Raw genomic sequence first — 27,616 nt, 5'->3', positions numbered from 1 at the left:
CTCCAGTGCCACTGTTTTGGGAACATCCAGTTTGGCTTGAACTAGTCGTCTTCGGTATCCTGTTATCACTGTAGAAGTCTTCCTTCGGGAAAACTTCACTTTCGCTCCCTTCATTAGAGAATGAAGGAGGTCTGCTTCCAGTCCTTATTCTTGTTCCTGGAATGGAAGAGAATTTAGGCTGGAGGTCTGTGTACAGGAACCTACAAATATACTACTACGTATATTTCTCTCGTGACATGCTTCTGTTACCAGTTGAATTGTCCAAGGTGTAGGCACATACTGTAGTTAACTCTACGGGTATGTGACCGAGACGAATAGTATCTTCTTAATTGAACTGCAACTCGGGACTGCCTTGCAAGCCTCCCAAGAGTTAACATTTTTTATTTTGAGATACTAATGGTATTGTTTACAACACCACCACACCATTTCCATTCACCGAAGTCCGTTTCAGTAAAAATGCAAATGCTCGAGCGTATTTTCTTGTTCACAATGGTTCTAGCTGAACGCATTCTTTCATGGAATGGATTACCTGGCAACTCAGGATGACAAGTAAGCAAGAGCTAGAGGTGTCCGGCCTGCCACAGCCAGTCCTGCTGGCTCTCCGAGATGGTTCGGTCCGGTTTTGTCTCTCCTCCTCTGCGATGATTGACTACCAAATCAAATCTCAGCCCGGCAATCACAGACTTAGGTCTCTGGTTGGCTGGAATTCTCGCATACGTGTATGACCATCTCTACTGCATTGCCGTTTGCCGTTGCAAGAATTTTCAGACAGAGATATCTCACTAGACTCGTTATCATCTTTCTGTTTACCTAACGGTAACAGAAGTCTGTAGCCTAGTCTTCCTCTTCATCGCACCTGCCACTGCAATGACGCAGAATGATTTCTTCAGACATCTGAGTTTGTCTTCTAAATACATCTCTTAACTCATGGGTGTGCAATTATTCTCTGTTCACCCCGAGTTGTAGATTTATAACGGAAGACTTCACCTGTTTCCGCCCTGCCAGCTCTACTTCCAAGTAATAGAAATGTCCTACCTGATCCAGCCCATGAGAAGTGGTTCTTCAGGCAGTACAATCCCTGTGTTTTCATTACCGAAAGGCGCTCCGCTTTCATTGCAAACTCCGACTTCTCACCAAACAGCAATGAAATAGCAGTTTAGCGTTTTCAGTCCTCTGTAAAACAACAGGGATTAAAGCCATCTTCACTGGTTGGTGTCATCGACGGAACTTTTTCTACGTTCAGAATCTTGAGAGTTAACTTCTCTCGATTCAGCTGTGAATATGTAGGTCCACATTCACCTTGGTCTTTCACTAGCATATACTAGTATTGTTTCTCCTTAGTTGAGATTCAACTACTATGAGAACTTCTGTCTTGCCATCAGGGACCTCGGTCTCTAGAAGGCAATTGACTTCGTCTGATGGACGCATGACTTGTGAGAATCATCATCTCGTCTCCCAGCATCGGTGGCGGACAAAATAGACAATTTGTATGGTTTCTCTGCATAACTCTTCAAAAGGCGAGTGTCATGTGACTACGTCTTGGATGCATGACTGCCCACCTCACACTGAGCGCAGTCAGTCGGTAGCTGTTGAAGAGTCCAAGACTGTCATGAGCTACACTGTGGGCTTTGTATTGATTGATTTAGATCAGTCAATACTTTGTCCTATTGGCGTGTTCCTGAACCCATAAGGATCGACGCCCACCATGGATTGTCAGTGTCTTTATCCTCTGCGGAATATTACGAGACCGTGAGAGACTTTTCTGCAGTTGGATAGTCCAGTGGATGAGTACGTGTCATCACTCCGAGGAATATGTCGGACAGGAAGATAGATAACGTCATTGCGACCGTATTTATCTTTCCCTTCGGGCCTGCCCACAGGTCCTTGGAACCTCATTTCCTTGGACCAGTGGTGGATGCTTGCAGGTTGTGTTTGCTTACCCAGCTCCTTCAAGAGGACAAGTTGCATCTCGCCTATGGTGTGCTGTTCTAGAAGTAAGAAGGATGCGAGAGTGACTGCCCCCTCCACCTTCTCCACCTCGTCCTTCCACTCCTCTTCCTTCGGGTTGAGGATAGGACTCAAACTTACACTGGCTGGTCGGACAATTGATGCGGTAAGCTTAAGCTTATACATAAAAGCATCCTTTTTATGTTTCTTATCAGAGTCATAGAAGCAATCCCACTCCTTCCTCCAGCAAGAAGACTGGCAGTAATGCAAACCCTTCCCAGAACTTTGCATTAATGTCTCCGACTCTAAATATTCTTCACAGCCCATTTTCGGATGAGTTACGCTCTTACGACCAGGAGGAGTAGCATAGGTGTGTAGAACTCCAGTCAGTTCCAAAGGCTCACTCAGATTCCTCCCACCAATCAGTGAGTCTTCCTTATGTAAAGGACCGAGGGTTTGTATATCATGTTGGAAGTAAAATGATATTGTTATTTTACAATAAAGTTTTGTACATACTTACCTGGCAGATATATACTTAGCTTACGTCTCTGACGTCACGACAGAATTCAAAACTCGCGGCAAATGCGACAGGTAGGTCAGGTGATCTACCCACCACGCCGCTGGGTGGCAGGTGTATGAACCAATCCCCTTTCCAGTCATAATTTCTCTTCCACCTGTCTCCTGAGGGGAGGCTGGGAGGGCCATCAATCGTATATATCTGCCAGGTAAGTATGTACAAAACTTTATTGTAAAATAACAATATCATTTTTGTACATGAACTTTCCTGCCAGATATATACTTAGCTGATTGACACCCTTGGTGGAGGGAAAGAGACAGAGCTAACAAGGAAAAAGAGGAAACAACATCTGTTGTAGGATACTAACAAACCTTGGTTCTTACCTGATAAGGCTGAAGACTTCATAGTTACTGTCTATTAGTCTACAAAGCCTGAAGAGCTACAGCGAGGGCATGACCTACAGCTGAAAAGACTCTTTGGGTCTACCGAAGGGATTTGATATCCGCTTACTCAGTAGAATCCAAGTCGGATCATGTCAATGGGGATTCGCCCTCTTAAATGACAGAGCCTGACCACTACCAATGCAGGGAGCTCTAGCACAAACAGATCACCTAACCATTCTAATGTTAGCACTACGAATAGAAAGAGATGCCTACCCGCATCCTCTTTCAAACAAAAACCATAAAAAACACAATACAAACAATAGGGGAAAAAATTTACAAAGGATATGCTTCAGCTCCCTGCCCCAGCACCGAATCCGCCAATACATACGGGCCTAACGCGAAGCACTTATCGTAAGTAATCTTGACGTCTCTAAGGTAGTGGTTCGCGAATACTGAGTTGCATCTCCAGAATGTTGCTTTCATCAGATTCTGGAGTGACATATTCTTGTTTTGAAAGCCAAGGACGTAGCAAATGGCTCTTACCTCTGTGAGCCTTGACTTTCAAAAGCTTGAACTGATCCTCACCGCAAGCCCAATGTGCTTCCTTCACGAGGCTTCTAATAAAGAAGGACAAAGCATTTTTAGACAATGGTCTACTGGGATCCTTTAGAGACTTCTTCCGCTGGAGGTAGTATCTTAAAGTCCTCACAGGGCAAAGAGTTCTTTCCGGCTCTTCCCCTACCAGGGGAGCTAAGCCTGGAACCTCAAAACTCCTTGGCCAAGGATTTGAGGGGTTCTCGTTCTTAGCTAGAAAAGAAGGAAGGAAGGAACAAATCACGGAATCTCCTTTGAAACCTACCCTTCCTTCAAGAGCATGAAGCTCGCTAACTCTCTTGGCAGATGCTAAAGCCAAAAGAAACAGCCTTCTTCGTAAGATCCTTGAAAGAACTTGAAGAAGATGACTGGGGAGGTTCGAACTTCGAGGACCTCAGGAAACGAAGAACCACATCCAGATTCCAGCTCGGAATTTGAGACGAGGGTTTCTTGCAAGTTTCGAAAGATCTTAGCAGATCATGTAGATCTTTGTTGTTGGAGATATCTAAGTTCCTGTGCCTAAACACAGCTGCTAACATGCTCCGATATCCTTTGATGGTCGAAACTGCAAGACCGCATTTTTCCCTGAGAAAAACCAGGAAATCTGCGATTTGGGTCACAGAGGTACTGGAAGAGGAAAGCTTCTGGTTTCTGCACCAACGGCGAAAGACGTCCCACTTCGACTGGTAGACTCTAAGGGTAGAGGGCCTTCTAGCTGAGGCGATAGCCTTCGCTGCCTTAGCTGAAAACCCCTTCGCTCTGACAAGACTTTTGACAGTCGAAAGCCAGTCAGATTGAGAGCGGTAGGTTTTTGTGATACCTGTCGAAGTGGGGTTGTCTGAGCAGATCTACTCTTTGTGGAAGAGCTCTTGGAAAGTCCACCAGCCATTCCAGTACCTCTGTGAACCAATCTTGGGCCGGCCAGAATGGAGCTACCAGCGTCATCCTTGTCGCTTCCGAGGCCGCAAACTTTCTGAGTGTTTGACTCAGAATCTTGAATGGAGGAAAGGCATAGACGTCCAGACCTCTCCAGTCTAGAAGGAAAGCATCGACTGACACTGCTCTTGGGTCTGAGATCGGGGAGCAGTAGAGGTCTATTCTCTTGTTCTTTGCTGTCGCAAATAAGTCGATATGAGGTCTGCCCCATAACCTCCACAGGTCTTGGCAAACTTCTGAGTGCAGAGTCCACTCCGAGGGGAGCACTTGATTCCTCCTGCTCAGGAGATCGGCCCTGACATTCCTTTCTCCCTGTACGAACCTGGTGAGGAGAACGATCTTCCTTGCCTGAGACCACAACAGCAAGTCCTTCGCTGTTTCGTACAGGGAGAAGGAGTGTGTCCCCCCCCTGCTTTCTTATGTAAGCCAAGGCTGTGGTGTTGTCCGAGTTGACCTGAACTATAGCATTTCGGACGTGGGGCTCGAAGGCTTTTAACGCCAACCACACTGCCATCAACTCTTTGTTGTTGATGTGCCAGGACACCTGTTCCCCCTCCCAGGTGCCTGACACTTCTCTTGACCCTAGGGTCGCACCCCAACCTGTCTCCGACGCGTCGGAAAAACAATACTTGGTTCGGGTTTGGCATGTACAGAGACAGACCTTCTGCAAATCGGAGAGGATCTGCCCACCACAGAAGGTCCTTCTTGATTCCTTTTGATATCATGAAGGAGAATTCTAGATCTAGAGAGAGACACCTCCAATTCCGGTAAAGGAAGAATTGGAGAGGTCTGAGATGCAACCTTCCTAGAGAAACGAATTGCTCCAGCGAGGAAAGTGTCCCCAACAGACTCATCCACTCCCTCGCTGTGCATGCATCTTTCTCTAGGGGAAGGTCGTTAGTTTCTCTCGGCAACGAGCAATCCTTTCTGGTGACGGATATGCCCGAAAATCCGGAGAAACCATCCGAATCCCCAGATATATCAGCTCTTGACTGGGGATTAATTGTGACTTCTGGAAGTTCACCAGAAGCCCCAATGAACTTGCTAAAGTAAGTGTCTTTTGTAGGTCCTCCAGACATCGTTCTTGTGAGCTTGCTCTGATCAGCCAATCGTCTAGATAGAGAGACAGCCTCACTCCCTCCAAATGTAGCCACTGCGCTACATTCTTCATTAAACCCGTGAAAACTTGAGGGGCTGTCGAAAGGCGAAGCACAAGGCCCTGAATTGGAAGATCTTCCCTCCCATCATGAATCTCAGAAACTTCGTGAAGAAGGATGGATAGGCACATGGAAGTAAGCGTCCTGAAGATCTAGGGACACCATCCAGTCCCCTGGACGAAGAGCCGCCAACCACTGAAGAAGTTGTCTCCATGGCGAACTTCCTTTTTTCTACTGAAGACATTCAGGGCGCTTACATCCAAGAACCGGGTCTCCATCCTCCTGAGCTCTTGGGAACTAGGAACAGTCTGTTGTAAAAACCCGCAGAATGAGGATCTTTCACTAGTTCTATCGCCTCCTTCTCCAGCATAAGATCTATGCTAGAGAGAGGGCTTGATTCATGATGGGGTCCTTGTACTTGGCTACCAACTCCCTCGGAGTCGTCGTCAATGGAGGTCTTGATAAGAAGGGAATGAGGTAGCCTTTGCAGACAATCGAGAGTGACCAGTTGTCCGCCCCTTTCTGGGCCCAGACGTCGGCAAACTTCAGAAGTCTGGCACCCACTGATGTCTGGAGAACTTGAATACTACTTCTTCCCTCTGATGGATCTAGAGAAGGTCTTCCCTCGTTTAGCGGGTCTAGATCCTCTAGAGGAAGAAGCTCTGGCAGGAGGGACTCCTCGAAAGGGCTCCTGCCTAACTGGAGTCTCTCTCTTGGTTTTAGCCTGGAAAGAAGAGTGAGGCTTCCTGGTAGACTGGGCTAGCATGTCCTGTGTAGCCTTAGCTGAAAGGGCACAAGAAACATCCTGAATGATCTTCTTAGGGAAAAGTTGAGGAGAGAGCTGAGAATACAGGAGAGAGGCTCTCTGAGCATGAGATACTGATTTCGTCAGGAACGAACAGTAAACAGATCTTTCTTGATTACTCCCGCTCCGAAAAGGGAAGCTACTTCACTCGATCCATCTCTCACTGCCTTATCCATACACGTGAGAACACTGATAAGATCCTCAGGTGAAATGGAATCCGGGGTCTGCGTCTTCTTGGCCAAAACGCCCAAAGACCAGTTAGCTCTGAACATAGTTGATTTCTTAATTTCTAAATCAGACATAATGAAATTCCAAGAATAATAAAAAACAGGTCCACAAATCGCAAATGCCAAGCCAAGGAGCAGGTACTTCACCAAAAGTCCGATGAAACAATCCATGGCGAAAACTAGTAATAATCCAAAATCGAGAGGTATCGACAACAGATGTAGTCGACACCGGCGACAGAAAAATTATGACTGGAAAGGGGGATTGGTTCATACACCTGCCACCCAGCGGCGGGTGGGGTAGATCACCTGACCTACCTGTCGCATTTGCCGCGAGTTTTGAATTCTGTCGTGACGTCAGAGACGTAAGCTAAGTATATATCTGGCAGGAAAGTTCATGTACAAAATTGTATTTTTCCTAACTATACAAACCTGAGGTCCTTTACATATATGCTTACCTCATGCCACCCCTCAATCTGAACCTGGGCTGAAAGGCAAAGTGGAGTGTTTACATCCGGACAGGCTAGCCTAAGGTTACTTACTGCCTAACCACCTTGTTCAAGAATTTAACAGCCCTAATTCCAGCTACTCTGGAAGTAATTCCTCATGTAAAGGACCTCAGGTTTGTATAGTTAGGAAAAATACAATTTACTTCCAAAAATTGTGATATTTCAGGTTTTTTAAGCTAAGAAAATACTTTGTATTAAGTACGGATGTGGGAAATGTGCTTTTCAGCTAGAAAAATTCAGTATATATATAGTATCAGTTTTTACTGATATATGTTGGTAATTGTTTGTTTGTGTGCACTGTTTTACTGTTACAGTAGTGCCTCAGGGTACGAAATTAATTTGTTCTGAAGTGGCCTTCGTGATTTTTTCGTATCGAGCTGCGTTTTACATGTAAATTGCCTAATTCATTCCAAGCCCTACAAAAACACCACAGTAAATTTTATAATAAAGCTATATTGACCAATAAACAATGAAATACAACAATTTGGACCATTCAGTACCTAACATAACTTTTGTTGTAGTACGTACCTGTAAACAAAGTGTATTAGTGTACGTATATGGTACAAGAAATACTGTACGTGCATATGTAGTAAAATGTGGAACCTTACCTTTCGAGTGAGGCGATCTCCGAAAGTGGCGACAGAGGAGGAGAACAAATGGCAGAAAACATGAACTCTTAACTTTACGAAACACATAAAAAAATGGCAGAAAACATAAACACTAAACTTTACGAAGCACATTAACAAATGGCAGAAAACATTAACACTTCTTGATTATCTCCATCTTCGTTCTCCATAGAAAGCATCCTCTTCTTTCTGTGAACTTCAGCAACATTCTTGGGACCCATGGCTAATAACGTAAGTTCACACACAACACGATAAAGTAACTTACAGTACAACGAAAGCGAAATCACTAACACGAATTTACATTAACAAACGAAATATATGTGAATGAACGAATTCCAGTGTTTACGATAACACTGCCTTAAAAAATGGTCAAGGAACGTATTTACATAAAGGTTTGATATGACAGATGCTGACCAATAGGAGAGCAGGATCTTACAGCGGTGACTAGCATCAGGAACCAATGGGAGAGCAGGAGGATGGTGGCAAGTCTACTGAGTTGGCGGCGCCCCAGTTTTAAAATTGTTCTCGATGGTGCGGGCGAATCTCGGACTTTACCCTTTCGCAACCTGAATTATTTTCGTATACAGTAGCAAAAAAATCTTCGTCTTTGCTCTCATAACTTGGATTTTTCGTAAGTAGGGACTTTCTTATGTCTAGGTTCCACTGTATAATCCTAAATTGGGCCCCCATTTTATTCTTCCTTTCCCCCCCCCCAAGGAAAAAATAGCAACTTCTCTACTGTAGGATTCAGGTAAACTACTCTGACAACATGTAATAAGGGTTTTGGAAGAGAAATTTTGACTTGTGTTTTTATACAGTGGTCATCGAAGTTCTGAACCGAATAGGGCCACTTGTCACTTGGTGATACTGTAATTAATTTTGGGGATGAAGACTACTATACAGTGGTGACAAATGATTGCCATATTATATATATTTGGTAAGTTATTTAGGCCTCCTTTAGAGAAATACAGTATGTATATTGGTAGAACTGTATAGTTGTAAATGAAAAGGATATTGCATCTTCTACAAAGGAGAGGAAATTATACATGCATGGACAAGGGGAACAAAGTGGAATTTTTCGTAAGTTGTGACAAGCATCACAGTTTGTGGTATTAGTATTACCTCATCTTGTATCTGTTCTGGTGACATTGCTACTGGGTAATTTGTTCTTAGCATTTTGCTTAGTTTTATGCAGTTAAGGTACTTTATGTAAACAGGTACTTACATTAAACTGGGGTCTACAAAGTCATGCATGTTTTTGCTTATAATATTTCCTTCCTTTCAGGAATTGCCTCCTGTCCGTTGCAGAAAATCAGATGTTTTGACCAGGAATATAATAACTGACAATAGGAAAAGGAAAGAAGAAAGAGAGCCCGACATGAAAAAAAAAGAAAGGATCTCATCATATGATTATGCTGCCTGGGATAGATTTGATGTGGTATGGTATAACAATATTCACAGATATTTGCTTGAAGTTACGCTAAAGTATTTTGCCAACAGTCTTCTTGTTTTGATATGATAGCAGAGTTCAGTGTGTCAGACCATGGTTTTTGACTTTGAATAATCACTCCCTCATAGTGCCATAAGGGGTACATGTCCTATTAAGTTGTGGTTGTGTTGATGTACACTGTTTTGAGTAAGGTTACTGCAATCTTTAGAACAGTTTGGCCAAATGAGCAACACAGAAAAGGCAAACAAAGTTCAAAGATTACATGAGAGTGGTAATTAACACAGTGGAAGCATTTCTCCTGTTGCTGCCACAGTAGGTCAGCTAGATCCTTTCTTGGGTTTATGCAAGATGGTCATTTGCTTGTTTATATGAACATCTGGCATAGTCATAATGTTTTATACCATTTAATTTTATTTGATATTTGTTAAGTCTTTCTGACCTCATTGTTTTACATTGCATGAATTGTTTGTGGAATGAAATGCAAAAAAACTGGTTACCATTTAAAGTCTACCATGATGTGTTAGTTACCTGTAATCAGCAATTGAAAATTTTTTTAAAGGAAGGTTTTTGGTGTTCTAAAGCATAACAAATATTAGGAAAGTGTCATGTGTACCCCCACTTGTTTGTGCTTCACTTTATTACAGATTTTTGTGGAAAATCACTTATATGTGGGAACTTTCACCAATTCGCCAATTTTTCTAAGGACCCTATCTCGAAAATTATCACCAATTCCCTTTTTTTTTAGGTATTAACTTAGGCAGTAAAATGTTAAAATAGGCAGTTATAAGAATTTTAGTTTACAGGGTACATGGTGTTTGGCAGTTAAAAGTGCTTTTAGAGGGGATTTTGCATTTTTGTGATGGGACCTAGAACTTATCCCTCCAAAAAGGAAGGTGAGCACTCTATTGCCTCAGTAGAAAGGAAGTAAGGATAGGTCAGTTTTTATTTTAAAGAAATATGATAGAAAGGATGGTAAAGAGTACTTATTAAGCTGGTATCACACTAGTCATTTCTTGCTCGCTGTTTTGGCCAGCATCCAGCCGCTGCTTACGATCAAAAGTGTTGTATAGTCACACTAGGACCTCGTAGTTTCAAGGAGCAGTAGGAAAAAGTAAACAAAACTGATCAGCTGATATCATCATGGCGCCCAGAAATTGTCGGACTGTTGCAAAATGTGCTGCAGTGATGTGTTTTCTCGGAAAACGTTTGTGGGTTCGAGAGTGGCTCAGGAGAAGAGAAGCCAAACGTCTGAGAGTACGTCCTATCAGCAGCAGCCATCTTGTTTGTGTACACTACGCGGTTGCTCGCGGTTCATGGCTTGCTGCTTCCCGACTCTCGAGCTAAAAGCTCCCAATTTTCCATTTTCGGCAGCAACGGCTCGCTGCTGGAGAAAAAAAGCTCTAGTGCAAGGCCACCTTTGGAAGGACAGTAGGCCTGCATCTGAGAGGAAAGTTGGAAAACAAGTAACAGGCGCAATTATGGAGAAGCGCAGTTTTTCTCTAAATGCAAAAAAGGAAAGATCAAGGTAAATTAGGATATCATGTTGTCTCTTCTTCTGGCGTTCTGAAAATCAGCTACCCCCAGGGTCAAATTTGGCCCAACCTCCTAAGGCGGTTTAGGTTCTAGTTCTCCGCCCAAATGGATTCTTGATTCGTGGAGCGGATCCTTTCTTATCTTTCCCCATCCCCTTTTAGGTGGGGTTAACATGTTAATTCCCTCTCTTCCAGGTGGAGTCATTTAATTTAACATGCCAATTCCTCCTCCTGGAGGTGGAGCTTCATTATCGATAGAAGCTGAGTAAGTCTCATGCAAGGTCACAGGTCAAAGATTTTTTGGTGGTCTTAAGATTTCAATTGCGACAGTGTTATGGCCCAACGTCCTGTGACTAAGGTTCTGTTACGTCTAGGCTTGTTGATGAAATTTTGACTCACACACCAAAGCTCAATTCTCTCTCTCTTTCTTTCTCTTTCTCGTTATTTTCACTGTACTTTGATTATTCTCTCTCTTTCTGTTTTTACACTACCCTATTTACTATTATTTCTTATAGCTATCATTACAGACTGTCATTATTTACTTATAATAACAATCAAGATTCCACTGTTGGATTTAATATTTTTATACCATTTTTAGGAGGAGTGTTGTCATAGGGAAGCATGCTTTCTTGTTGACTCTGTGGTCACTCAGTGATTCATGCTTGTGGAGGGAGAAGCACAATGTTGTATTATATATTCAACAAACACTTGAAGATCCTCTGAAATGTCATGCACAAGAGAAAAGACTAAAAGGAAAATCAGGACTTTGGTATTTATTTCCTTTATTTATAATACATTTAGATGGAATCTGTGTACCTTGGAGTCATGATGTAGATTTGAGTGTTCCGTTTTCTTTATTTTGATACGTGAATTACTGTTTTCATGCAGTGCCTGAATGTTCCTAGTGTAATGCATTAATTGTCAATCTTTTCTTCATATAGAATGTAGGAGGCAATACAGTACAGTATTTTTAGTTAGTTTTGCTGATGCTCTCATATAAATTCATTTTTGCAGAGTAAAGCCCTTGAGTCTGATGATGATGATGACAAAGAATTGCCATCAGAAACCTCAGAATCCCAAACTACTGAAATAAGCTCACATAGTTCAAACAAAACACCCAGCCTTAGCAAGAAGGAAAGAGCCGTCAAACTTAAAGATGAAGTAAGTCCACTATTAATGTTGTTGAAGTTTAAATTTATTAATGTTGAAGTTTATATTTTCACCAGTAAGGTAGGATCATCTAGAGACTGTGCAAAGCTTATAATTTATTCTTAACCAAGAATGGGGCAAAAATTAAGAATTGCATGTATTATAAAACAAATAAAATAAAATAAAAAAAGCAGACACCATAATGGAATAGCTATTTTTTATATAAGTAACTTACCTAGTTACTACTTAGCTAAGAGTGTCTACTAGTTGGCAGCTAAAAAATTGAAAATTCGGGGTAGCGACATTCTCATGTTTATGTAGGTGACTAAGTCCTGCCCATTTTCAGGGTAAGAGAGGAACATCTCTGCCCAGAGGCCAATTTGTTTCTGCTGGCTTAAGACCACACGGTGCTAAGAATCACAGCTTGGATTTGAATTCTATTTAAGTCCCATTTTGACTTTACTACTTGTTGACAGTGTCAGACTAGCTCTTATGGCTTTCAATATATTGCAGCCTTTCCGAAAGCTTGCTATGACTTCCATACCTTGTGCACTGCACGTAGAGGACAGGTCTGTTCTTTTGATTTGATGTGCAAGGTGTCTGAAGTAAAGAATGGGATTAGAAAAGATGGAAGAGATTAGCTTCTCACCTTTCTAAGTTAGAGAGAGAGACTGTAAAAGGAAAAGCATCTTCTAGAGCCGAAGTAAAATATTTGGCTAGCCAGTGTACTAATCTTACATCTAGTAGCTGTTGTCTATCCTACTAAATTAATCACTTTCATTACCTTCTTCTTCTTTCCCACCGTTATCCCTACATTACGGGGTGGTTTGCTTGATGCACCTTCTCCACTGCCTTCTCTCAAAGGCATCCTCAACCAGACCTCTTCTTTCCATATCTTCTTCACTTTATCTCGCCATCTAATTCTCTGTCTCCCTCTTGATCTTCTTCTGCTAACCGTTCTTTCCAAGCCCTCTTCACTCTCTCCTCATCCTCCATCCTTAACACATGCCCATACCATCTCAATTGTGACTCTCTTATCACCTGTGAAATCTTTACTAAGCCAACCCTTCTTCTTATTTCATCATTTTCCATTCTCTCAAGCAGTGATATTCCCATAATCTACCTCAGCATTGTCATCTCTATTCTCTCAAGCTTTACTTCCTCTTTTCTTCTTAGAGCCCATGTTTCTGATCCGTACATTAACACTGTCTTTTCACTGTGCTATAGATCTTGACTTTTAGCTTAATTGGCATTTTCTTATCACATACTACTCAAGCTACATCTCTCCACTTCCCCCAATGCCGCTTTTATCCTACTGTCAACTTCAGCCTCACATCTTCCTTCTTGGCTTAAAGTAGATCCTAAGTATTTAAACTTTTCAGTCTGTTTTATAGTTGCGCCTCTTCTTTCTTGTATTACTATTCTGTCTCTTATCTTTTCTGCTGCTTACCCAAACCTGTGTCACCTTTAAGCCACCCCTCTCTAAAGACTCCTGCCACTCCCCAGCCCTTCTCTGTAGGTCTTTCTCATCTTCGGCAGTAATCACCAGATCATCGCCATACAACATGTCACACAACACTTCATTCCTGATTTCTTCACACAACACATCCATGACCAGCACAAACAAAAATGGGCTTAATGCTGACCCCTGGTGTAATCCAACACTAATTTCAGAGTTTTCTGTTTCCCCAACTGCTGTTATTAATTTTGTGCTCATTCTTAACATATCATCTCAACCATCCTAACCAACTTTTCCAGGACATTCCTCTTCCTTAACCCTTTAACGCTGATTGGACGTATTAAACGTCGATATAAATTGTCTGTTGGGTGCCGAATGGACATATGGTACGTCAATATAAAAAAGTTTTTTTAAAAATTCGCGGAAAAATAGTTATAGGCCTACTAGGCGAAAACTTTTGAATCACGCACCTTGGGGGATGCTGGGAGCTCACGGATCAAGGCGTTGTTTTGTTTACTATGGTTACGCAGGCGCGCAAGCGCGAATTTTTTTCTTATCGCACTAAAAAGTATCAGCGACACATCTCAGAAATTATTTAGTCACTTTGACATAATTTTTGCACCATTTTATATTAGCCGTTACATGGAGTATTATATATGAAAATGTGCACAATGTCATGTAGAATACAACTAAAAACAACTCATGGTTGTAGCTATTGTCAGTTATAAAAAATTTTCATATAAATAACGATCAAGTGCCAAAATTTCAACCTTTGATCAACTTTGACTCTACCGAAATGGTCCAAAAATGTAATTGTAAGCTAAAACTCTTATATTCTAGTAATATTCAATCATTTACCTGCATTTTGCAACAAATTGGAAGTCTCTAGCACAATATTTTGATTTATGGTGAATTTATGAAAAAACTTTTTTCTTACGTCTGTGCAGTAACTCTACCGAAAAAATCATAAATTTTTCGTCCGATTGTCGTAATGTTTGCACCATTTTAAATTAACGGTTACATAAAGTTTTATATATGAAAATGTGCACAATTTCATGTAGAATACAACTAAAAACAACCCATGGTTGTAGCTTTTATCAATTTTGAAATATTTTCATATAAATAATGATAAGTGCCAAAATTTCAACCTTCGGTCAACTTTGACTTGACCGAAATGGTCAAAAAATGCAATTTTAAGCTAAAACTATTACATTCTAGTAATATATTTAATCATTTACCTTTATTTTGCAACGAATTGGAAGTCTCTAACACACAATATTTCGATTTATGGTGAATTTATGAAATAAACTTTTCCTTACGTCCGTGCGGTAACTCTTCCGAAAAAATCAGACATTTTTTCGTCCGATTGTCGTAATGTTTGCACCATTTTAAATTAGCTGTTACATAAAGATTTATATATGAAAATGTGTGCAATTTCATGTAGAATATAACTAAAAATATTTGAAGGTTGTAGCTTTTATCATTTTCGAAAAAAATTGCATATAAATCACGATAAATAGAAAAAACTACGTTCGGTCCAACTTTGACTCAACCGAAATGGTCGAAAAACGCAATTGTAAGCAAAAACTCTTACATAGTAATATTCAGTCATCTATCTTCATTTTGAAACAAATTCGAAGTCTCTAGCACAATATTTAGATTTATGGTGAATTTTTGAAAAAACTTTTTCCTTCCCTCCACGCGCCGATTCTCCACCGCCAATCTCCGAAATGTGTATGTCGCATTCTCCTAATATTTACTACCTTTCATATTAGGCATTTCATAGAGTTTTATATATAAAAATGTGCACAATTTTATGTAGAATACAAAAAAAAATATTTGAAGGTAATAGCTTTTCTCATTTTCTAAATATTTGCATATAAAAAAATATATATAAAAATTTTGACATTTGGTCAACTTTAACTCGTCCGAAATGGTCGAAAACTGCAATTGTAAGCTAAAACTCTTACAGTATAGTAATATTCAATCATTTATCTTCATTTTGAAACAAATTGGAAGAACAGTATTTTGGTTTATGGTGAATTTTTGAAAAAAAAATTTTTTATGTCCGCGCATTACGAATTTATGCATCATATTGTGATAATATTTTCTCTGTGTTGCTTTGATCGTTTTACAATGTGTTATATACCAAAATGATCGCAATTTAGTTTACAATATAATGAAAAAAAGTTAACTCATTAGATTTAACCGTTTTGCTCACAGCGCGATTTGAATACAATTATATATGAAATTTTGTTTTTGCGCTATCATATATGGCATTATTTATATATGATAATGATATTTTTTCATTTCTGATGGTTGCATACTAAACTTCAGGCAATGACAAAAATAGGAGCCAAAAATGAACTCTTAATCTTGAAAACTAAGCGCGCTGTGATTTTTTGAAAAAAATATTTTTTCAGCTTCCGCGCTCACTCCGAGACCTCCCCGGCATACGGGAGACAATTTTTATTATACCCCTTCGGCGTAAGAGGGTTAAGTTTCTCCTCCGAGCAAGAGGCTTTTCTCAGAAGGACGGCAGGGCGTATGTTCAAAATTCTCAGAGTGTCGACCTCTACAGTTTCCAAGGCAATAAGCGATCTACTGTGATTGGTGTCTTAACAGGGTTTTTCTCCTCTCGCAACCTCTATTCAACAAATAGCAGACTTTTAACCTTCCTCAGAGACGATAAACATTTGGCCGTTTCTGCCATTAGAAACTACAGGGCGGCCCTGAGTTTGGTGTTACGCCTTAAAGGTATCGATATCTCCTCTTCCTGGTAACTTTCCTTGCTAGTTAAGGAGTTTGAACAGTCAAGTGCTCCTAGAGAGCTCAAGCCTCAGACGTGGGATGTTTCCTTTTCTCAAGAGCTTCACTAAGAGTCCATATGAGCCTGTGTGTCGCTCATCTGACAGGAACTTGACGCTCAAGGCAGTTTTCCTTCTAACCTTGCATCTTCCAACAGGGTAGGAGAGCTCCACAATCTGAACTATGACGTGAAGTACGCCAGGTGTTGGCACGATCTGAACTATGACGTGAAGTACGCCAGGGGTTGGGGGTTGTTGTCCTTCGAAATTGTGCTGGATTCCGTGGCCAAGACCCTATATCCCTCTGTGCACGATTACAGGTTCACTTAGTTTTCCATTCCATCACTGAATGACTTGTGGGTGATGATGCTCAAGAGTGTTTGTTGTTCCCCGTGTGGGCCCTGCGTTTCTTTCTTAAAAGGACTCGGCACCTTGGACCAGGCTGCTGCAGACTTATTGTTAGCACAGGCCGTACGAGAAAGAGTGTCTTTTTGGATACGGGAAGCCATCAGACAGGCATACTTGTCTCTTGATGATTCCACTACCACCTTGTCTGTGCAGGCTAGAGCACATGACGTCATTCGCTGGACTGGTCTGATACAATGAGTAAGGTAGTCATACTGATAGTGTGGTCACTTATGCAAATGTCAAACCCTCTATTCAGTAGCATATGCTCCGCTCCTAGGCAAGGAGGAGTTGCAAGTAGTACAAACCATGGTGTGTTGGTTTGCTATTAGACAGTCAAGTTTCTTTTTGGTTCCCTATGCAATGATTCTCCCACATATCATTGTACATCACTCAGGGTCTGAGTGGTTAGATATCAATTTATCTAGCTTCTCAATGGGCTTCAGTCCCTCTCCAGAAGTCATTTCTTATGGAAGCTGGACTGGTGGGTTTGTTTGCGTATGAACAAATGACAAATTTTCTAAGACAATTTGTATTTTTCATAGCTACAGACCTGAGGTCTTAACATTATACTGCCCGCCTCTTGCCGCCCCTCTTTTTGTTAAGGGGGCCGGCCGGAACCCCTATATATGGTGGTATAGGGCGAAAAATGCAAAGTCATGAAAAAATTCATGGAGCTTCATATGGCAATTGAGAATACGTATACGAAATATTTCGTCAAAATTCCTCTTACTTTCGTAGTTACAGGGTAATTAGTAAACATAACTCAATAAGCCTAAAACATTCATCCATACAAGAAAATGCAATATTTCTTCTGTTACTGTAAATTTTGATAATTATTGGTAAAGAAATTGTGAGAAATGGCATCTGTAGAGATTCCGTGGCTCGCAGAAGCGTCTGAAGCGAGTATCTGGTTCAATCATGAATCAGTTGGACCATAGACGTCAAGTAGATTACACGTTCGAGTTTCACCTCGTGATTCGCTTGTTTTTACGTATGTTTATGTATGTTTCGGCAAGAAGTTCATCATGCCAATGAGGAAAAGACAAGGAAAACATCTCGCTAACATACAGACGAAGAAAAATCGCTAAAGTATTATTACAGAATATCATAATATACGCATAGTTAGTGAAGAGAGAGGGGAGGGTTGTCTAGTAACGCCCCCTTCTTGCCTGACAGCACATGTCACACTGTGCCCAAGGCTATGATCTTTGAGCAAAGAGATCTTCATCTATGATAAATAACATAGTTTTGGTTTTTTAATACCCAAAATGGATTATGAAATTCATAATAATCAGGATTTATTAAATTGTCTTTGTAAAAAGAGAGTACACCTTCGAGTTTCACCTTTGACATTCTCTTGCATTTACGTTTGTTTATCTTTGTTTCGGCAAGAATGTCATCATGCCAAAGAGGAAAATACAAGGAAAACATCTCGCTAACATACAGAAGAAAATTCGCTGTAATAAGCCGAGTTAGTGAAGGGGGGAGAGGGGGTTACGTAGGAAGGAGTGCCCCATCTTGCCTCAAGCAGTGCCCCAGGCTACGATATATGAGCAAAGGGATCATCATTTATGATTAAATTATGATAAATAAAATAGTTTTGGTTTATTAATACACAAAAAAGTAATATACATTCATAATAATCATTATTTATTAACATTGTCTTTATAGAAATACGAAGGAAAACTTTGAACTCCCGTATCTCAAAACTATACTTATTGACCTTCAAAATCTATCTCCTCACTTGGTTTTGAAGCTATAACATTGGAATTTGGTATATAACTCAGAAAGACATTATAGAACAATCAAATAGAGCCCTTTTTTCCTATTTTTTTTCGTCTTTTTTTTATAAATAGGGTTTATTTTTTTACCACATTGAAAAATTCATATCTAGCAAAAAAAATGACTTTTAGAAAAAAAACTCTCCATTTGATTGGAGGTCGATATCAGGTCTATATATGGTAGTAATCCCAGGTCTTAATATTAAATATCAAGGGAGGAGATAGAATTTGAAAAATGGTTATTTTCGGGATAAATTGCCCTGGCGTCACAAAACCGAAGGTCAGAGGCGAAAATCATATGCGGTTTGAAGATGTCCCAAGTCACCTTATTAAGTGGTATGAATGTCAAAGTCCTGTCGTTAAAAAACGGCATTAGCCGGCCGGCCCCCTTAAGACATCCTGAGTTGGGAAAGACTGACGCGTGATCACAGGTGAACCCTTCACCCAATATATGCATGCGTGCCAGATATCACAAGATTCCTTGCTTTCAGCTGTTTTTTAACCGGATCCAGCTAGGCGCTAGAAATTATCGTATTCTATCCTATTGTTAAGACCTCAGGTTTGTAGCTATGAAAAATACAAATTGTCTTAGAAAATTTGTCATTTTTTCTGGTTGTTAAGTTTGTTTTACTGCTGCTTGGGCAGGGGCAAATATTGTTTGCTTTGTTGGTCTTCGGAAATATCCTTCGTCGTAAAAGCTTCCACTTGTATGTCACCAGCAGTTGGACTACTTCGGTGAGAAGTACCCACTTCAGTGGAGGTGATCCTGGCCATACTGCCACGCTACAAGGTTGAGACAAGCGCCAACCAGTGGCAGTATCTACCTGGAGCAGCTCTCTCACCAGGTGAAGAACAACAAGCATTGTATAAGTTCTAGCCTTTTTTCTATTCTTGATTTCATTATCTTTACTATTAATGTTTTGGGGTACACTATTGTTATACTGCTGTAGAATGTTCGAGTGTATGTTCTCTTACCTGCTTCTTTCTTCTTGATGATCTGTTCTGCAGTCTGGTTCTGTTTTTGACTTTATGCTTCTTCTTAAATGTTAGTTCTGGATTAGTAATATTATTAGTCTCTCAGGAGAAGTTTGAGTGAGATGAACAGCAAAGTTTCTTTCTTCACAATTGCAAAGAATACAAGTTACAACTACGAGTTTAAAAAATGGAAAATCTTGTTTGGACCACTGGCAAAGTTTTGCTTCTTTACTGTATGGTGGCAGCTGGTCCTCTCTCTATCTTCTGGCTTTGCAATCAGCTACCCCAGGATCGAATTTGGCCCAACTTCCTTAGGCGGTGTAGGTTATAGTTCTCCGCCCAATGGATTCTTTATTTGTGGAGTGGATTCTTTCTTATCTTTCCCCATCCCCTTTTAGGTGGGGTTAACATGTTAATTCCTCCTCTTCCAGGCAGAGTCAGTTAATGTAGCATGTTAATACCTCCTCCTGGAGGTGGAGCTGTATTATCAATAGAAGCTGAGTGTTACGGCCCCCTTTATTGGGTCGTGGTGCAGGTCTTTTATTGCACTATTTATACTCTCAGTGATGTTCAAAAAATACTCAGCGTAAAATGGTTAGTGGAGACGAAAACAAAAGGGAAAACTCAACAATATTTATTCACAAAAAAATAACAAATTAAGTCAACCTTGTGACTGAAAAGGACGTACAGTAGTCCTCAAATAATCCCGTAGGATTCCTAAATGCTAAGAAAACTAAGCCGTAGATAGAAAAATGAAAGAGAACGAACACAGGAATACAACTAAACCGGAATATATCCATACAATGGCTGGCCAGACCAAAATCCAAATATACCTATAACTATAAGTGAAGGAAAGAAGGTGAAGGATAAAAGTGAGAAAACACTTAAATTCCTACCTATGAATTACAGTCTAAACACCTTATAATAACAAACACCAAGGCCGATAGGCCATAAAGACCACCAGGAGTCATGCCGCACTCGAAAAATAAACAAACCACAATCGTTAAAACGATAGTTAAGGCAATTACGTGAGCGGGGAGGAGGCGAGAAACTATACCGTAAACAAAACACTAAATACTTAACATTAACTGCCTTAAGAAATAATGTACTTAAATCTAGAACAAGGTTGACTTGAATAAATCAGAAAATTATGTTACTCTAATACTGAGTGAGTCTGGTGCGAGGTCACAGGTCAAAGATTTTATGGTGGTCTTAAGATTTTGATTGCAACAGTGTTAAGGCCCAACGTCCTGTGACTAAGGTTTTATTACATCTAGGCTTGTTGATCAAATTTTGACTCACACACCAAAGCTCAATTCTCTCTCTCTTTCTCTTTCTCATTATTTTCACTGTACTCTGATTATTCTCTCTTTCTGTTTTTACACTACCCTATCTACTATTATTTCTTATAGCTATCATTACACTATGTCCATGAATCCTTCTGCCTGTCAATATGGATTCAGATAAGTAATTACTGGGTAAGTTAGTTAAATAAAAATGGACCTTTGAGCATGAAAAAATTGAGCTCATGACTGAGTTGTTCCTCTTACCCTGAAAGGGGCCAGTCTAGTCACCTACATAAACAAAAGTGTCACTATTGTGAATTTTCAATTTTAATCTGCTGTCAAGATGAAACTCTTAGCTAAGTAATTACTGGGTAAGTGTATATAGAACTTAATTTTATAAAAATGTCCTTTTTATGTTTAATGTAAATTTTGTAAATGCAGTATTGTCATTTTCCCATCTCTTGTAGGGTAATAAGCATTATAGTAACAACCGACTGGAGGATGCCATTGCCAAATATACCCAGGGGATGGCGCTCGATCCAACAAATCCCATTTTGCCGGCAAACCGAGCCATGGCATACATAAAACTAGAAAAGTAAGTGGATGTCTTTTAGTAGTATTTTTGACAAAATGTATAAATAATCACTTGTATAAATTTATTAAAAAGTAAGGCTATGACAGCAGTGTTACGCTTGTAGAAATTCTTCTCTATTTTTCGAATAGCAGCGGAGAGAAATCGTAAATGCCTTTGATGACTATGATATCATAGTTTATCTGTAAAAATTGAATTACATACACCAATCTTGACCCTGTATTTGGAATTTCCCCCCTTGGGTGCGTAAAACTTCATAAAAAAAATGAAAATGTTCCAATTGGCTCTATATACCTCTTGCTATAAGAACAGGACCTATATTTTCCATATCTGGCATTATTTTTTTTCTTAAGATGTTATTAAAGTCCTGAAAAATACCCTTTTTTTTTTTTTTTTTTTTTTTTTTTTTTTTTTTTTTTTTTTTTTTTTTTTTTTTTTTAGAAAAATGGTAAACAAAAAAGCAAAAAAAACACCTTTGGAGTGCATGATACATGATTCTTGACCCAGCATTTTATTTGGGGAGCTAAAACTAAAGAGAAGGCATGTGGATTGAATTTGCAACCATTTTGATAAATAACTCTACACAAACTTACTTTTTTTTGTTTTTTTTTTTTTTTTTTTTTTTTTTTTTTTTTTTTGTAAAATAGGTACCTTTTACGTATCACTTTTTTGAGATTTTGTAGTATTGAAAGAAAGACTGGAAAAGAATTTGCAATATAACTTTTATTTTGTACAGTTCAATTTTTATTAAATGAAAATAACAGAGAGAGCCTTTTATATATGATATAAAAACAGGAATGAAATTGAAAAATATTTAGTGCATTATATATATATAAAAAAATCTCTTCTCAAATGAAATGGGTATTTTCATTTAGAAAACTTTTAAAATAAAACTTCAGCTAACCACTGTTTTTGTATAGCTTTTTACATTCACAGGTCTTTTTGTACTTACTTACAGTATTGTACATTTTAAAGCATGGAAAATGCACAAAGGCAGTTTGTTAGGACAGGTTTCACAGTGATATGTCGTTTGTCTTCTTTGGCACTGCCCTTTTTTCTTCAAGCAGCAGCCAGTACTTCTTATACTCCAAACAATATAATCAGGCTTGTGATTTTTGTTTACAAATTGAGTAATGAAATGCCTACCTGTGGGTCTGTTTGATAATGGTGATTCCAGTCTCCTCTTACCAATCATTGGCCTTTTTGAATAACCTTCCAACAATCCATTTGCAAAACCATGTAAACTGGTACAAGATAAGAGTTAGTTTGATCAGTGGTAACTAACCATTGATCAAAGGGTAACTCTTATTCAAACTTTTCCAGGCTGAAAACTAAGCTTAACCTACACAGCAATAGGCTACATAGTTGTGTGAGTGATACAAAAACAAATAAAACAATAATTTTCTTAGATAAAAATGTAAAACTAGAGCTGAAAACAAATGTAATATAACCTACACAACCGTGCATGTGAAGCAAAAGCAAGGCAGGAAATGCCAGAAAAAATAATAATGACTGGTGTTATGAGTTTAGCTTGCATTGCTCAGTCAGTACTAACTTTTCAACACATTCCAAATAATTCAGTACTCATTTATCATTTCCCAAACAATGTCCACAAATCCTGGCCTACCTTGACTAGGCAAATCAATCTCTCTCTCTCTCTCTCTCTCTCTCTCTCTCATCTCTCTCTCTCTCTCTGGGACAAACGAAGGAGAAGGAGCGGAGCAAAAACACAAAACTTGCCTTAATATTACTTTGTTTACAAAACTTAATTTTACATTTATACAGTTGAGCCCGGGTTTAGTAAGTAAAGCAATTTACATAAAATTAACATAATGAAACAAGAGAGTCTGTCCAAAGGATTCAAATATACAAATATAGCTAAATAGAGTAAAGGGGACCGTCCGCTATGATGTCTATTTTTTTTATTTATTACGCAAAATAGATGATTTTCATATTTGTTTTAGATATATATAATACCTTCATCATATACAAATTTCAAGTCATTTGAGCAAAAACTTTTAGTTTTATTAGCAAAAATTATGATTTAAAAAAAAAAAAAAAGGTAGAGATATCTCCGCTAATATGACATCAGTTTTATTGAAAATCATACCATAAACACTTCTTTATATACGGAACAATTCTGTGTGACAGAATTTTGATTTTTTTTTTTTTTTTTTTTTTTTTTTTTTTTTTTTTTTTTTTTTTTTTTTTTTTCTTTTTTTTTTTTTTTTTTTTTTTTTTTTTTTTTTTTTTTTTTTTTGAGTCTACACTCAAAAAATTCTTAAAAAAAAGAAAGAAAGAATCAAATTCTGTCACACAGAATTATGGGATTTTTATTCCTCTTTCCAATGATATCTTTCTCTCCAAAATTGGATAATAAATAACCGAGTAATGGTTACCGACATGCGCATAAGTATGTTTTTGAGTTATGAGCTCCCAAAGATTTGCTATGTAAATTTCGCTTTTTTCTTATAAAAGTCAAAACAACATTATTATAATTACTTTATTTGTACTTTTATTGTTGATTTCTACATCAAGGATGCTGGTCCTACCCCTAAAAGTGGTATTAATACCCTCAGCGTGACACCAGACAATGATGTTGACGGCGAGACATGAGACAATGAGGGCGCTGATAACAATGAATTTTCGTGTTTTTCTTTCAGCACACTCCTGGCCTTCGCTAATTTTGCTAGCCTTAGTTGCTGAGTAGCCTTCTTGATCTTAGGTAACTTCGGCATTGCTATAAGTTCACTAAGAAGTTATAAAAACAATGTAAATAGCTACTGACCAAACGCAAGTGACGAAGTGCGTGTAACTCCTTTGACGTCTGTGGCGTAACTGAGTCATTCTCTGAGTCTCGCGGCTCTTGCCTATAAATAGCCGCTCTTACCAGCTCTCAATTCACACTACCTTTCATTGCTACCAGATGTATGAGAATCTCGAAAAAAATCTGAAAAAATCCCTGTATATATGCAAAAATAAACACGCAAAAACGATTCTGTCAAACTCAGTCATACAGACGACGCAGTTACGATGACGTCATCATTTAAAAACCGCTATATCTTCATTATTTGTAAAAATAATTGGCTGAAACTTATGGAAAGCATGCACGGCATGTTTCTGCATAGATACAAGTAATAACTCGATTTTTTATTTTTTCAAGTTGACTTGTCATCCGCCATAGCGGACGGTCCCCTTAAATAACAAAAAACTCATAAAGTCAAAATATAAACTGGAGACAATTTACCACAAATTCAAAAACACTTTAGCTATATCAAAACTATTTCACTCGCAGCATAAACCATTGAATAAATAACAGGCAGCATAAATAATCAACATACATCATAAATAAGCAAATTATTAATCATAGCAAACAGGCAGTATGAACAATACTAAACAGGCAGCATGCCAATTATGCAATAAGAAATCAGCGGCAATAAATAAACACTCACACAGCACCAAAATAGCCTAAGTCCAGGTAGCATTACACAGTACACAAAAACTGTAAACAATCTCCATAGAGATAACAAGACAGACCCAGCTGTCAAAAAAGAGAATGGACACAGACAGACTATCTCCGCAAAACACCGAAGCAGCAACCAAATGCTAACTGGAACAACGCATCCCTGACATAGGCGATTACTGCCGAATCGTCTGCTGCCAAATTGGAACAAATCCGTCCCACAGATGACCATGGTTTGATCATCTAACCATCCTCCTGCTACCAAAGCCAACAGGTAAGGTATACCCGCTGCAAACGCCTCCATGCTGCTATGCTGCTGAGGACCTGCCTCGATGCCATACTAAACCCAACTGTCGAACTTCAAGTTAAGACGACAGACGTAAAAAACTTGCCCCACAGAAAAACAAGAACAAGTAAGGAGGCAACAACCCACCATGGTCAAACGATTGTTCAACAACTGAAAGATACTCACTATATATATATATATATATATATATATATATATATATATATATATATATATATATATATATATATATATATATATATATATAGAGAGAGAGAGAGAGAGAGAGGAGAGAGAGAGAGAGAGAGAGAGAGAGAGAGATTCTATGATTATGAATAAAAGAAAATGGACCAGTAATTTAAAGGGTAAACATTTTTCTATGGTGGTAAACCAGTGTTGATGCTCGCTCTTGTTTAGACGACAGCCACACTCTAAGGGTTAAGTAGCATGGAAGAAGCCGCTATTCGAAAAATAGAGAAGAATCTCTACAAGCGTAATGTTGCTAAAGTAGGCATTACTTTTAATAAAGTATGCTTGAGAGAGGATCTGCTTCCTAAGTACACTTTTGTAAATATGATAAATAGTAAAACCAATGGCTATAAAATCTGCAGATGCAGCACCCAGACCTAATATTCATTTTTGTTTAGATCATATACCTGTTGTGAGTTGAGGACTGTCATTATGTACTCTTCTTTTCTGAGTAGCTTCCATGTATAGTTTTCTTCATTTCAGGTATGAGGCAGCAGAACTAGATTGTAGTCGGTGTCTCAAACTAGATCCCAGCTACATAAAAGCATACTTGAGACGTGGTACATCCCGTCTAAAGCTAGGAAAAATACAACGTGCAACTGAAGACTTCCAGAAGGTAAATACATACACAATTGCCTTTGCAATATTCAAAGTTGTTTTAATAAATATGATGGCTTTTGTATCAGTATGGTCCAGTCTATTGGGCCTCAGTTTCAGTGATACAGTAACAGTCTTGTGAGCACATCAGGAAGTTGTTTGTGTTAGTACTGTGGACAGTAGAGTACAAAATTTGAAAGTAAAGGCAGTGTTTTTTTAATTTTAATTTTTTTTTTCTAACTTACACAACACTTGTTCATCACTGTTGAATGACTATGGCATTCTGGACTGGAACAGTATAGAAAAATGAATTATGATTGCAGGAGAAATTTTTTTCCCATTGTAAATGTTTGGAATGATGGTATGCTGTAGAGGATGCAAGTAGGGGAAAGGTCCCAAGTCTAGGGTCAGAAATAATTTTGTTGGTCTGTTCAGATAAATGATCAACTATAGAGATAGAAGACAGGGAAGAGGAAGAGAGATGCATCCAGGAAAAAGAGGAGGGAGACCACAAGGGAGGTGGCAAGGGCAAAGAAGAGGAGGTTGGAGTGGAATCAGAATCTTCAAACAGCAGAGGGAAAAAGATAAAATATTCAGGATAGCCAAGTGGCTGACAAAAAAATGGAAAAGGTGTACAAGGGGCAAAATATATTTATTAAAGACATTATAGTTGAAAGCGGAGAAGTACTGTCCAGTATTCCTTTGGAGCCTTCGGGATATGTTAGTGCAATGTGTTAATGATGAAACAAATGAACTTGAAAGAAACAAATTTATTTTTTAACAACCTTTTGTTTTAACTGAATTACCCGCCTCCTAAACCCACAACTCATTCACAGCTACACTCTGTTTTTTTCCATCTGTCCATCCGCCTGTGGTGTTTTTGCATGGTAATACTGTGTCCCGGGCTTTAAATAGTTACGCTATGTGTAAACTTAGGTAAATAAAAGGATATCTGGGTGTACATTAGCAACTGAAAAGTGTTTTAATAATTTACTGTATGCGAAATACACCGTTAATATTTGAAATAGGATATTATTTAAAGCCTGGGACACAGTGGTACCATGCACCAACACCACAGGTGGATGGACAGATGGAAAAAAAACAAGAGTATAGGTCAGACTACATAGAGTGATTCAGGTGATCACCAGGAACTTAAGGCTCCCCGTACATGCCCACATCTAACTGTCAGTTGGAGTGAACTAAGAGACTGAAGAACCTCAGTCTTATCCACACACTTCTTTTCGGATTGTAGTCAATGCCTCAGCTCTTCTTGAGGTTTGTTGTGAGAGGAAAGCCATGGTTACTCCTCCTGCGCCAAAAGATATCAAGACATTGTCTCCGAGCACAGTTGGTTTATTGGTTATGATGGTTAACAAAAATAAACATATAATAGAATAAAATGGACTAAAGGTTAGTTGTTAAAACTACAAGAGCTATCTCACACCAACATTTTGAAATAACTATTATTTGAAAAAGATGACTGGTCCAATTATAATTATCTTTGAATGGATTATGACCTTTGTTTGGAATTGCTCTCATTAGTAGAACTATTAATTAAGAAACAAGATACTTGTATGAGGAAATCCATACCAGCCCATGAAAGATTGATAGCTACACTACAACTTGTCGCAACTGGACAAAGTTATGAGGATTTGAAATTTACCACAGCCATTTCTGCTCAATTACTGGGGAAAAAATCACACCTGAAACTTGGAAGACAATGTGGACTTCTTTGAGAAAACAGTATTTGAAGGTAAAACAATGATAAACATAACATTTATTTTAATTGGGTGTCTACATATATGTGTATATTTATAGGCTACCGTGTATTCACATATACATATGTATAAAAACAGTGTACAATCAAATAAAAATTATTCTTTG

General features: G+C 38.9%; 1 protein-coding gene across 2 annotated transcripts in view; it reads left to right on the top strand.

Moving 5' to 3' along the window:
- The window catches only part of LOC135205363 (RNA polymerase II-associated protein 3-like), a 68,182-nt gene that overhangs the window by 14,172 nt on the left and 26,394 nt on the right, over positions 1–27,616 (top strand). For both annotated transcript variants that reach the window (XM_064235853.1, XM_064235854.1), the window contains exons 2-5: positions 8,984–9,136; positions 11,695–11,841; positions 21,013–21,140; positions 25,619–25,751. In XM_064235853.1, the coding sequence (XP_064091923.1) occupies positions 8,984–9,136; positions 11,695–11,841; positions 21,013–21,140; positions 25,619–25,751 (561 nt within the window). The remainder of the gene's footprint in view (positions 1–8,983; positions 9,137–11,694; positions 11,842–21,012; positions 21,141–25,618; positions 25,752–27,616) is intronic.

The sequence above is a fragment of the Macrobrachium nipponense genome, chromosome 49, assembly GCF_015104395.2.
Source record: "Macrobrachium nipponense isolate FS-2020 chromosome 49, ASM1510439v2, whole genome shotgun sequence".
Taxonomy (NCBI): Eukaryota; Metazoa; Arthropoda; class Malacostraca; order Decapoda; family Palaemonidae; genus Macrobrachium; species Macrobrachium nipponense.
This window is presented reverse-complemented; position numbering and strand designations above follow the sequence as displayed.